The following is a 14,072-nucleotide window of genomic DNA, read 5'->3' on the forward strand; positions in this document are numbered from 1 at the left end:
GCCGCAGCCTTGAGCCAAGGGGGAAGTAGCTTGTTCTGACAGGAGGTAGAACACTGGTCTCTGTCTTCTCTTGCGCCAATGAATTAGTGATTCCCACCCAGATCAAAGTTCAGGCTCCCAAGGCAACTCAGCAAAGATAAAGTGAAACAAATTATAACCCATGCAAACCAGGCTTCTCATGACCAAAGCACGAAGCCAGGAGTCGGACGGCCCTTGAGTCACACTTCTCTGCTCCTTCTGAGTAAAAATACTGATTTCAGTGAAATGTCTTCATTCAGCGGAGGCTTGACTTTATAATGGGAGGAGAGCCCCTGGCATAGCTGTCTCTGGCAGTAATCTTGCTGGGTTTGGGGTGCTGGGGCCACGATGGGGAGCCTGGGCCCACAGCGGAAAAGTCAAGAGCAATTCCCCCTGCCATGACCACACCACCTCCAGACGCAACGAGGAAGCCCTGCTTTGGAGAACAGAACAGGGAAAGAGGGGTGGAGAGTGGGAGGACTGTTGAAAGCCCAGAGCCGGCTGGGCAGGTTTCAACATGGAGCAAACCTTCAGGTTCCCTTGTCGTGCCACTGAGTTCAGTAACTATCAGCGTGACACCCCCTTTCAGGGATATCAAGCTCTGTCTGATGACCCCTCAGTGTGGTCCTCTGAGCCCCTCTGAGTACGCCCAGGCCTTGCTCAGAGGCTGACTGTTCGGCACCATCCACTGAGGGCCCCCTCTGGGGAAAGGTTGGGATTCTGGGTTTGGGAACCTCCTACAGACCTGTGTGCTTTCCAAACAGGGCTTACCTGGCGGTGTGAGCTGTGCCCCAGGGGCGGCCGAGATACCCCCGTGTCCAGTCCGTACTTGCTGCTTGCACAAGGCAGGAATCGAGGCCAAACCAAAACAAAACAGACAGCTTTGGGCAAAATGGAAACCCCACGGGGTTGGTGTTGGCATTGGGGCGCGGCTTCAGAGCTTGGAGAATCGAGTTGGTGATGAATGGCATAGGGTATCTCGGAAAAATTCAGACAGGACTTGAGGTAGGGCTCATAATATTTGCAGGCAAAGGCACACACAGCACAGGTTCTGGAAGGATCCCTCCATTTCACCGAGGGGTTCAGCGTTCACAGGTTCAGGAAGAAAACAAGGTGAAAGTCCGTCCACCTGCCAGGTCCTGTGCCAGAGACCACGGGCCCAACCGGAGCCAGACACAGGCCTACCCTCAAGAAGCTCACGGCCTGAGGGAGAAAGGAGCAAACCGGTCATGAAGCAAGGCCACAGGTGCCTTGGCAGCCCTCATCACTCTGTGAAGCGTTCGGCCTCTGGCGTCAGACGGACCTGGCTTCTAGACTCTTCTGCTTCCTGGCTGAGTGATCTTGGGGAAGTTGCACAATGTTCCAGGTGTTGGTTTCCTCCGCAGCAAACTGGGGGTGTTCAGGTACCTCCTAGGGTTCCAGGGAGGATTCAGAGACTGAGCGTGTGCAAAGCACGTGCCTGGCCCACGGTGGTGCTCCTAATAATGCAGAGAAGCTGGTTTGTTGATAATAATGTAAACCTAGTATTATCAGAGAAGCTTGCTAAGCACCCAGGGTGGCTGGAGACCAGTCGTCTGCTGTTCGGGGCGGGCCAGGGGCGCGGTCCAGAAGGGCTCCCAGAGGATGACGCTGGCCGCACGGCGAGGCAGAGCAACCCTGGGAGGGGGCGTTTGGGTCCCGGAGAGCAGCCGGCAGTCCCGGCAGAGCCCACTGCGCAGGGGACAGAGCCCCCAGGTGCTCTGCGACGTGCCAAGGAGTTAAGACTTTGTCGGGAGGGTGGAGGGGTACTGGGAAGGCTTTCTGACAGGAGAAGCGCACTCTGCCATCAGCAGAAGATTAGATGGGAAGGGAGGCAAGGCGGGGAGGGTCAGCGTGGGCTGTAACAGTGGGCACGTAAGAGACTCTGGGGCCCTGAAGACGGAGGAGATGGGGATGTAGGAGGCGACGCTGGTAGGACTCCAGAACCGACAGGATCAGGGGTAAAGTAGGGGAGCAGGCCAAGAGCGAGCGTGGAGTTTGGCCACCAAGGCCAGGGGCGGGGGTGTGGAGGCAGGGGAGCGCAGGGCTGTGTGGCACACGGGCTTCCGTGCAGGGGTCTGTGGGCCATCTGGGTGGGGGCGATGGGGCCATCAAATCCTGGTGCAGAGCTGGGGGAGGGGCAAGGGTAAGGATCTCCAGCAAGACTCTTTGTTACCTGTTTGGGCTGAGGAGCCATATGGGAAACACTATGTAGGTGACCAGAGTGGCCCCTTTCCTGCGGCAGACACAGCACTGATGACATCCTCACCCGCTGACCCTTGTGATTTTTCATGACCCTCGTCACTGACCCCCCAGGAGGGAGACGACAACACCGGAGAGGCACATGAGCGTGGTCCAAAGGTGAGTCCAGAGGTGAAAGCCAAAGGAGCCAATGTCACCGTTCACAGTCAAGTTCAGGGTATAGATAAGGGGTCTGTCGTCCTTAAATCCTGATTTTGGAAAACTGAAGGAAGGGAACAGTTCTTGAAAGAGGTAAATTTAAAATAAAATAAAATATTATTGTATGAAGTGATATGAATGCTATCCTCAGAGATAGTCCCCCTGAAAAGATGAGGTCAAGTGACGGACACCTGAGGCATGACATACTCGGAGGGCAACCTGAGGTTTGTGGACGTTGGGTGGACTTTCTGACTTTACTGTCAGGAAGACAATCGCTTTTCCCACCATCAGCCTTTTATCTGCATCATCAGCGATGGAGTACTGACTTGGATGAGTGATGATAATACAAAAGTATTTATTGAGTTCTTACTATGTGCCAGTGACTCTATGGATTATCCTCATTTAACCTCGCATCCCGAGTAGATGTCATTTTATCTCCTACTAGTTTTATCACCCTTATGCTTCTTTGGGAGCACTAGGGCACAGACATTATCAAGCTGGATGAGGGATTGGAGATCATGTGTAGAAATGCTCAGGGTACCCACGAATTGCCACAGGCAGAGTGTGAGGGATTCGGCAAGGCTTCGCCTGTTCTTAGGATCTGTGGGCACGATAGAGAAACGTGGGTGTCACTGTGCTGGGAAGGTGTGTGCTGAGTCTTCCTGGCTCTCTGCGAGGGCAGTTGCAGGGATTCGTACTGGTCAACATCTGGGTCGGTGATCTGTATCATAAAGGTTATTTATCAATCTGTGGATGACAAAACTGAGGAAGGAGGGAGAGACTACATGCTAGATGGTACAATAAAGATTTGATGAGAGGGACAGGCTGAAGTGATCATCCAAAGCTAACAAAATAAATTTGTAAAAGGACAAATGTAGAACTCTGTTTTCAGATCTAAAAACTCAGGTATACAAGTAGATGATAGAGAAAATCTGGCTTGATGGCAGTTATGGGAGAAAAGGCCGTTTACACAATTTAAAGAGGCAACATTATTGCCCTATACAATAATGTAATTGTAGGCTAAATTTTAAAAAAGTGTCTGAAATTAAATTAAATATGAGCCCCTTGCTAGTGATGAAGCAACATCTGACCCAGTCTCAGGAGTACATTTTTTTTTTTTGCGGTACGTGGGCCTCTCACTGTTGTGGTCTCTCCCGTTGCAGAGCACAGGCTCCGGACACGCAGGCTCAGCGGCCATGGCTCATGGGCCCAGCCACTCCGCGGCATGTGGGATCTTCCCGGACCGGGCACGAACCCGTGTCCCCTGCATCGGCAGGCGGACTCTCAACCACTGCACCACCAGGGAAGCCCCCTACTTTAGCTTTTGATTCTATAGATTCCAACCCCTCATTTTATGCATCAAGTACCTGTGACTTAGAAATGGGGTTTATCCAAGATCTTACAGCTAATTGGTGGCAGAGCTATACTTAGAACACACAACTCCTAGCTTAATCCGCTGTCCCTTCTACCTCACCAGGAGGCTCCCTACTTCCACCCATGATTTGTCTTAGCGTCTGTGCCCCTAGAAGGTCCCAGTAAACCTGAGCTGCCCCCTATTGATTCTTTCCCCCCTTGGAAAAGCACCACCAGGAAGGCAACAGATCCTGTTTGAGGCATTGCTGCAGCGTGAGACAACGATCCCAGATTTCATTTCACTGTGTATTACTTTAGCTCCATGAAATACTGTATGGACTGGGAAGTGAAAAACAGGAGTGACTCAGGCTTCCGGTTGTCCTACATGATCTGTTCTCTCCTTCCTTACTGCTAGAGTCCCTTTTAGATGGCCACCCAGAATAAAGGTATTCCCCAGTCTCTTTTGCAGCTAGATATGGCATTGCAACTAAGTTCTGGCCAATAGGTTGGAATTAGAGAGACTTATGGAAAGTGTCCGTAGCAGGAAGAAGCATGCCCTTCACCCACGATGGATGGAATGCAGACTTGGTGGCTGGACCCCCAGCAGCCACCATGGACCATAAGCTAGAAACCACGTGTTGATAAGGGTGGAACAGGATGGTAAGAGCTTGCATCTCTGATGAGCTTATGAAGCCTCTTTACCGGCCCCAGACTGTTTCCTCATGTTTTACAGGCAAGAGAAATAAACTCCTAACGTTGAAGCCACCGTTAACCATCTTCCCTCAACTCTGTCATTGAATGTAAGAACAGCGTTATTTCATACACCACTAAGAAAAAGAAACCACTGCCAAATTAAACAGCTACCCCATCCAGCTAACCCATTCCAATTTCAGAGAAGTTCAAATGTGGCAAAAGGATGAGTCTTATTACATGAAACGCAGTATTTTTGGTCTTTGTTACTCATAGCCAAGCCTAATCCTGATTCAAGAAACATGAGGGAGCAAAAAGACAAGTTCTAAATAAAGAGCATGACAATCATGTAGAGGGAAGAACAAGTCTCTATAAAAGAATGACTCATAGAAATAGTAGTGACACATGACTCAATTTAGGGAAGATTCTCCCATAACTTCACAGTCTGGCTTGAATTAACTGGGGAATTATGTATGGCTATTTGGATTTGGCCATAAAGTGAGATGAGACTCCAGGGGATGAGTGGGCTGGTTTTATGATGTCAAAGACCCAAAGGGGATTGCTAAGCCAGTCTCCATTGTGTGTGACTTGGTTTTAGGGTCTCTGACTCCTTGGTTTCTTCTCCCCAACTCTGCAGGGTCCTCCTGGCTGACTTTGAGAAGGACAAATGACAGCTGCTGCCAGAAGCAGCTGATGACCAAGACAAGCTTGCAACCAACAGGCTCTCCCTTAGCTGAGATTCGCATGGAGATGCTCACGGCTCTTCCCGCACCAGCCCCGCTACTGCTTTCCAGTGTAATTTGAGCCTTGACCTGGTGCAAAGCTGAGCACTTTTGGTCCTCAGCACTAGAGCCCTGAACTTAAGCTATGACAACCCAGTATTAACTTAACTGAGTGATTAAAACATCAAAGGCCAATATGACACACAAAAGGGAAAGGGAAATCTGGCTTATTGAAAAGTGGTTATAAGATGGACTATCCACTTTGTGTGTCATTAAAGCAGGGGCACTTTCATGAGAAATGTCCACTTGATTACTTTTAAATTATAACAGAATAACTTATTTTAATCGATCCTATCTCCTGTGACTGCTTCTTGAATCTACCGGGACACCAGGGGCCTTTATAGATTTTGCGGATTCTATGCTCTGGCTATCGTTTATTGACGGTCTCCTCATGTGATTAATGTTTTACATCTATTATTTAACACATCAACCCCACAGGTAGGTGGTATCATTCCCTTTTTTTTTTTGCAGTACGTGGGCCTCTCACTGTTGTGGCCTCTCCCGTTGCGGAGCACAGGCTCTGGACGCGCAGGCTCAGCGGCCATGGCTCACGGACCCAGCCGCTCCGCGACATGTGGGATCCTCCCGGACCGGGGCACGAACCCGTGTCCCCTGCATCGGCAGGCGGACTCTCAACCACTGCGCCACCAGGGAAGCCCCTCATTCCCATTTTTAAAGATAATATAACTGTGGCTCAGACAAGGTTGATTAACTTTCTCATGGTATCACACACAGCTAATAAACGGGCTCTGAACCTAGGTGGATGAAGGCTACCATTATCATTTAGTTGTAATGGACTGCAGAAGCAGCCCTTTAAGCTTCAGTTACTGAAACATGTAAAGGTCTGCTGAGGAATACTTTTATCCTTCCATTCAGAAGGTCCACTGGGCACTGAAGACTTGTGACTATTCTGAAGGAAAGCCTTCTCTGGGAAAAAAAAAAAAAAAAGTTGGGGAAACGGCAGGAGATGGACTGGATAAGCATTCTTGCTCCAGGCCTTACTTAAATTACACTCAGGCAACTGTTCCAATGGCCCGTGTAATAACCTGGCGACACAGGAATCTCTGTCAATGACAGAGGCAGAAGAGTTCCAATGGAACATTCCCACAGCCGATGAGGTGGACTACTGCTGGGCTGATTGCCTGTTTTTACTGAAATACATCACGTGACTTTTTGCTGAAGCAACATCTAATCTAATAATATTTTAAAAGTGCTTTTAAGAAACTTTCTGCTCACCTTAATTTCATGCATATATTTCCTTGGGAAGAAAAAAAATTCCCTACAAATCCCTATTTAACTTTGCCAATTCTGATGAAGATATAATGATCATGGGAATTTCTTGTATGATCTCATGTTCTACATAAAAACAGCTCTGCTACTTAAAGGGTTGATTCAAATTCTTATGGGTGAGAATCTCATTCTTCTTGGTTTTGATAAACTGGAAGCCCTACCAAATGATTTCTTCTGGATTGAAACACATTAAGATGAAATAAAACTTAACGTTCAAATTCATTACATTTTCCCTCAGATACCAAAGTACAGACACCAGGCTAAACTTCTTTTAAATTATTTTATTTTTGTGTAAGCTAAAAGGAAATTTACACACTGAAATCTCAAAAGACCTTGGGCATGCACGTTAACCTTGTTAGAGGTTCCTCTACATGTCTCTTTTTTTCCATAGGAATTTCCCCAAACATTTAAAACCCATAGTTTTTACTGTATATACAGCCTAAACCATAGCAATCTATGATTATGTCATTTTACACTGTGCAAAATCCTCAAAAAATAGTGGTATGATAGAACAAAACAATCAGTAACAAGTAAATTTCATGGTAAGACATTCATGTAATTTGGTCCTTCTCTAAACCAAACTGATTTAAAACAGGCACAATCTCTTTAAACCCCTTCAATCAAGTTCTGACAATGATCCATACCCTAGAACAAAAGAGCAATCCATGAAAGTACCTTGCAAAAGGTCAAACAGTAACAGGCCAGACTGAAAAGATTAAACAAGAGCACAAAAATGGTAACAAAAGCCAGATCTGAAACAAACCCACCACACGTAAAATTTAAAAAAAAAAAAATTTAAACAGGGACTTGGAGCTTATTTATGAGAGCAAAAGTAATTCAGTGTATGATGTGAAAAATTAATAGGACAGTCAATGCAATCTGAAAAGACTGAAGGGGATTTCACAGACAGTGGAGATTTGACTTTTTAGTTTTCATTTTTTTATTTCAAAAGTTTTGTAAGAAGGACACCACCAGTGTATTTCACAAAGACATAAATGTATACACCCCAGCAACACAAAAAGAATAAATCTTCAAAAATGTTCACCCCGATTATTTACATTTGTTTCTAATATAAATTTAGGACTTCAGTATGTAAATAAATATACATTACTATGTATACCTTTCTAGTGCGGCTTACCAACAGATCAGCTGAACTTTAATTTTTTTTTTTTTTAATTAGAGCAGGTATGCTTTTGATGGTGGGGAAGGGCTGGAGGGAAGGAAAAGCAACTGAAACCGTCCAGTTCACATCAGTTATCAGTCTGCCTTCTCTTGGGAGCTTGTGGAAGGTGTCAAGGTGGTTGGGAACATCAACACCTTGGCATGCATGAACGTCAGGTCAGGAAGGCTGGCGATCACCTTGATGGCTTCTTCACTCAGGTGCTCTTCTCTTTTCGGTTTCCTGTTGACAAATGAAAAAAGAGATGTGTGTTAAAGTGACACCTGCTGTAGGTCAAACGGGAGAAAATCTCCTCTCAAGGTAGACAGCAATCCGTGGGGACTTGAGTTATCTTTCCCTCTGCCAGTCCCTGAACCTCATAATACCTTTGTGTTGAGTGCTTCCTGTGCCAGAGGCCAAATCTCTTCAAAGATTCACACCGAATTTATGTACGTTCATTACAGTTAGGCAGGTACATAGACATTCACGTGCACCTATGCACAGCTCGCAGCTCTATTTAAGCTTAGAAGCATCTACCTAGGCATACTTTTAAAATGTTACTAGGGAACTCCCTGGTGGTCCAGTGGTTAGGATTCCGTGCTTCCACTGCAGGGGTCACGTGTCCGATCCCTGGTCGGGGAACAAAGATCCTGCATGCTGTGTGGCGCAGCCAAGAAAAAGTTACGAAGCAGAAATATAATGCTGAAGCCCTAGTTAATAACACTCTGCCCAACTGGATTTCCCCCTCCCCACTGAGAAACCACCAACGTTGCCTCAACATAAAGCAAAGTATGTCTGGCACGGTCCTTGTAAGTCATTTTAACCTCAGGCTTTCTTCAACCCCAAAGGGGAATTCCAGGACAGAAAGCCCTCAGCTCAAAAACACCCAGCCTCTGCCCCACCGGGATGCAGATAGATGGTAGGTTCAAAGGCCGCAGCACTAGGGCCAGCTACTCATGCCGAGAATGCACATGGGCAGGAAGGACTCAGGGAGAGGGAAAAATCTCGAAATCTGTTGGGTCCTATAGATGAAATGCCCCTAATATAAGAAGTGATCAGCGTGGCGACACAGAGAGGAAGAGCTCCTGCTGACCCGGGTCTTCCCAGCAGGTGAGCCACAGAAAATGCCAATTGAGCCTCGAATGTGGCTCAAATTGAGCACATGACTGTAATCCAATCTTTATGTTTTCTAGGATGTTAAATATACTGAAAGATAGCTGCAGTCATAATGATATTAATTTTAGATCAAAGTAATTTAAAATTGTTGACTCTAAAAGGCCCAATCCTCTTTTACAGTAAATGATAGTTCGTACTCTATTAGCCTGCGACACAAGTTATTTCTTCCACCTAAGTATTTTCTTTGTCCTTGGGATGAGGTGCAGGAGGTCAGGAGATGAAACAAGAAAGAAAAGATAGATGCAGGTCTTTGTTTTAAACCTGGACTTTTCTGTTGTTACCACATTTAAGTTCAGGCTGAAATAAAAAGGTTTTACGAAAAGACTGAAAAATCAAACATCAGACTTTTAGGACCAAAGTTCTTCAATATGGGGGTCAGCTTCAGGCACACTGAAACCATCAGTAGATCAACTCAGAAGAATGGAATAGCACTCCAAATTTTTTCCGATTAAAATCTACATTTTTAATTGCACTTAAATCATGGTAAAACTATTAAGTGGATGGTTGATGGGAAGTTGCCCATCTGCATCATTCCAAAATAAAACCAGATAGAAAACTGGAAGACTACATGGGAAAGGGCAGCCTCTCACCATGATCTTAGCATCACTCACGATGGGGTCAACCAGACATTATGTGTCATCTGATGCGATACAACACCTATGATGTATTCCAGCCAAAAGGTTTTACCTGAATCCATCAAACCTTTAGATATAATGTCCAGTTTACAGGAAATAAGGGGAATAGAGAAATATTTGAAAACTACTTGAAGGAAGCAAATGGACAAATCCAGAGATTGGGACGTTTTGCAGGACAAGTGGACCGATCTTTTCAACAAGCTAGCGTTAGTAAACTGAAAAGCAAACAGAAGGGGTGGGGGTAGATATACTAGGTTAAAAGTGACTTAGCCATAGCAGCTAGGTACAATAGTCCTAGATTGGATGCTGATTTGGAGAAAGCAGAGAGAAAGGACATTGTTGGGGAATTTGAATACATATAGCCTGGGTATTAGATGAAATGAAAATTTACTGAAATCAGGAGATGGAGACCACTGACTGCAAGGGAAGGCTCAATTCCGTATAGACTATAAAATCTCCTTTTTGGTTAAAACAACACTCATATGGGTATATTTGCAAAGACAAAGATCTGAAAGAATATGCACTAAGGAGTTATAGTGATCTGACTGGTAAGAATGTGATACTTTCATGAAAAAATTTTTGTCTATTTTCTAACTTTCTACTCTTACTGCTTCTGTAAAGATAAAAAATTATTAAAAACAGTAACCAGTAAAATTGCACCTAAATGGACTTCTCGTTTGTGGAGTGCAGTTGGGGTGTGGGGAAGGAGAACAAAGAAGTTGTTTTCACCCAAGGAATGGTTGGTAAATATTATTCTAGAGTTTCTACCAATTGCCTTATTTCAGAGACACTACTTGAAGGCTGTCTGAAGGTGTATTTAAAAATTAAAAAAAAGTTTACGTAGTTCATAATTTGTGCGTTTATCTGTAGTCGCTATGCGTTGATGTGATCTAGTTTTCTTAGAATAGAAGAAAGAAGAAAATGCTTGAGGGGAATTTGAAAATAAAAAGTTACATCATGACCTTTCCTTGAAGCCAAAGGCAGTGACCTAATTTTGATTTATACTCTTCCTAGTTAAGATTTATCCTTTTGGCCAATGCAGTACAATTAAGAGTTCAGAAATAAACCCATACATTTATGGTTAAACTGATTTTCAACAAGAGGGAAATGGGGCAAGAACAGTCTTTTTAACAACCAGTGCTGGTACAACTGGATATCCACGTGCAAAAGAATGAAGATGGACCCCTACCTTACACCATATTCACAAATTAATTCAAAATACATCAAAGGTCTAAATATAAGAGTTGAAACTTTAAAACTCTTAAAAGAAAACCTAGATGTAACCTTTCCTGACCTTGAAGTAGGCAATGGTTTCTTAGATATGACACCTAAGGCACAAGCAATGAAATATATATGTACATATTTATGTACACATATATGTATATCTATATATAGAGATATATACACATATACGCATGTATATAGGGCTTCATCAAAATTAAGAAACTTTTGTGTTTCACAGGACACTACCAAGAAAGTGAAAAAACAGCCTGCAGAATGAGATAAAATATTTGCAAATCCTGTATCTGATAAAGGTCTAGTATGCAGAATATGTAAAGAGTTCTTAACAGCAACAACAACTTCCCTAAAGAAGAGATACAAGTGGTCAATAAGCACCTGAAAAACTGCTCAATATCACTGGCCATCAGGGAAATGTAAATCAAAATGACAATGAGATATCACTTCATACCCATTGGGATGACTATAACCAAAAGACAGTAACAAGCCTTGTGAGAATGTGGTGACATTGGAACCCTCAAACTTTATTGGTGGAAATGCAAAATGGGGCCACTGCTTTGGAAAACAGTTTGGTAGTTCTTCAAAAAATTAAACAGTGTTACCACGTGACCCAGAAGTTCCACTCCCAAGAAAATTGAAAGCATTTGTCCACACAAAAACTTGTACGTGAATGTTCATGGCAGCATTACTCATAACAGTCAAAAAGTGAAAACAACCCAAATGTCCATTAATTGATTAGTGGGATAAGCAAAATGTGGTATAGCCACACAATGGAATATTATGCAGCCATAAAAAAGGAACAGAAAGTGCCAATACATGCAACAACTTGGCTGAGCTTGAAAACATTATGCTCACTGAAAGAAGCCAGACACAAAAGGCTATACAATGTATTATTCTGTTAGTTACGAAATAATCAGAATATGCAAATCCACAGAGATAGAAGGCAGATTAATAGCTGCCAGGGGCTGGGAAAACTGGCATATAGGGAGTGACTGCTAATGGGTACGGGGTTTCTTTCGGGGGATGATAAAAATCTTCTGGAATTAGATAGTGATGTTCTGGAGGAATTAGATAGTAATGTTCTGGAATTAGCAGTAATGGTTGCACAACCTTGCGAATATACTAAAAGCCACTGAATTGTACACTTGACATGGGTGAACTTCATGGCATGTGAATTATATCTCAATTAAAAGGTCAAAAAAAGAAAAGAAAAACCATGCATGCCTTTTGGCAACTAGTCCTCTGGCCTGTATAATCTTCAGTTAGAGGTCTGTGGCTACTAACTAGCTGGCTACCCACTGATTAAGATTAGGAAGTAATTTTTCTCTGTATTAGAAAAGGTAAGCAAGAAGATGGAACTATTTTAAAACTAAGAACTTGCATTTCTTTAAAATAAGAAGTCACTTTCACAACCTATGTTTAGAAAGTGAAGAGCACATGTACTTTCTCTTACGTATGCAAAGGCATTTGGAAAAGAGTATGGGATGTTGTTTGTTACATGGCAAATTTCCTCTACCTAGACCACTGTTTCTTAACCTTTTCTTACCCTACAGTTCCTCAGTGCTTTTTCACTCCATCTTCTGTGTATTGACAAAAGCCAAGATTTTGCTGAGGTGTACACTTTAAATTTTATTTTATTCAAAAACAAAAACAAAAAATGAAGCAAAACCCAAAAACAACAAAGATGCTTAAAATTCCTTTGGAATTACGCCACCCCACCTTTCTCTCCCTTGTACAACTGAGAATCACTCATGGGGGCACTTTACAGTATTACCTTCTAATTATAAGACTTGTGAATATTTGCACTTCTCACCACTTTCAAATAGTTAATTCCTCCAAAGAGAAAACACAAAGTTGACAACTTGTTTTCTTTGCAATTTATTTTGTTTTAAATGTGAAGCTGGACAGGTACCAGAGACTAATTCAATGCAGTTACAAAACTGACCCCAGGATACACACTATAGTTTCAGTTCATTCCATAATAATACAGAATAAGAGAAAAAATGAAAATAACTTCAAGTGGTAGGAGTTGGAAGAGTGCCCTAGTATACAGAATGTTTTAAGGGTGAGTTGAAAAGTTAGGAGAGCAAGCAAGTTAACAATGTGGCTTAGAGCTCCTCCTACTGGCACAAAGAATGAATTCTCACCACCGGGACTTTGAACACTACAGTTCACTCAGTGAGACTGCAGAGGGAAAAAGGTTAGGAAACACTAGGACTGTCCTTAGAAAAAGTTGTCCAAAAAGTAGCAGGAGAAAGCCCAAACGATAAAAGTGTCAGTTTTTTGTTTGTCTGTTTTAAAAGTCATTAGCTTTTGGTTAACATATATAGAAAAAATGGATGAGAAATCTGTATAAGGAGAACATTAATTTGAAAATACGATTTGGAAAGAGAAATTAGAAAGCAAGCAAAAAATCCACACTAGCTTCATTTACAAGCAACTTCACTTAATAGGAGGCTTTAACAGCGCCAGGTAGTGTTACTACAAAGAAATGGGGTGATAAGAACAAGGGAGAGAATCTGTGGCTAAACAAGAACGTGCAGACTGCAAATCCATTCCCAGGAAAAGTTCAGGGTAGCCTTAATTATAAAACAAATAATAACGGATTTTCATGATTACAAATATTAACTGTATTAGTAATAATAAATATCTGTTGAATGGGTACTTAAGCACAAACAGTTTTAAAGGCGATGTGATAATTCAAGCCAAAGTTTTAAAACAGGTAAGCATTTATTATTTGCAAGGAAAACACAGCTTTATTAAATGGATGTTTTTCTACAGAAGAACTGATTTAAAAGATAAATCTGAGTTTGATGTGTGAGTAGAATGTATTTAAATAGGGGGAAAAGCTATAATATCTCTACCTAACTGGGCAAAAACAGGTAAATATTTTCACTTTAAAGTGCTGATGAATGACAGATTTGGTACAGCAGAGTTGGTATGCCGATCAACCAGTATTTGCTCTTGCAGTAGTGACTTCCCGGTTCATAATGCTTACCTTCTTATTAGAAACTGCCTTATTCTTATGGCTAACATGTCAAAGCAATGGATTATTCCAGTGCTTAATTATGTAAAACTAAAGGTTTCCTGAATCCTGCACACAACGCCCACATGACATTCCTGTATCTGAGATAACTGCTTTTCTAAAGGCCCTGCCCCTGAAGGGCTCCCAGAAAGCTTGTTAAAAGCAAGGCTTCGGGCTTCCCTGGTGGCACAGTGGCTGAGAGTCCGCCTGCCGATGCAGGGGACATGGGTTCGTGCCCTGGTCTGGGAGGATCCCACATGCCGCGGAGCAGCTGGGCCCGTGAGCCA

General features: G+C 43.3%; 1 protein-coding gene across 3 annotated transcripts in view; it reads right to left on the reverse strand.

Moving 5' to 3' along the window:
• Positions 1-6,817: 6,817 nt before the first annotated feature.
• Positions 6,818-14,072, reverse strand: part of AFTPH (aftiphilin) — a 64,410-nt gene continuing 57,155 nt past the window's right edge. For all 3 annotated transcript variants that reach the window (XM_024752952.1, XM_024752951.1, XM_024752953.1), the window contains one exon: positions 6,818-7,953. In XM_024752952.1, coding sequence (XP_024608720.1) covers positions 7,809-7,953 — 145 coding nt within the window. In that variant the 3' untranslated portion in view covers positions 6,818-7,808. The remainder of the gene's footprint in view (positions 7,954-14,072) is intronic.

The sequence above is a fragment of the Neophocaena asiaeorientalis genome, unplaced genomic scaffold (assembly GCF_003031525.2).
Source record: "Neophocaena asiaeorientalis asiaeorientalis breed wild unplaced genomic scaffold, Neophocaena_asiaeorientalis_V1.1 scaffold100, whole genome shotgun sequence".
Taxonomy (NCBI): Eukaryota; Metazoa; Chordata; class Mammalia; order Artiodactyla; family Phocoenidae; genus Neophocaena; species Neophocaena asiaeorientalis.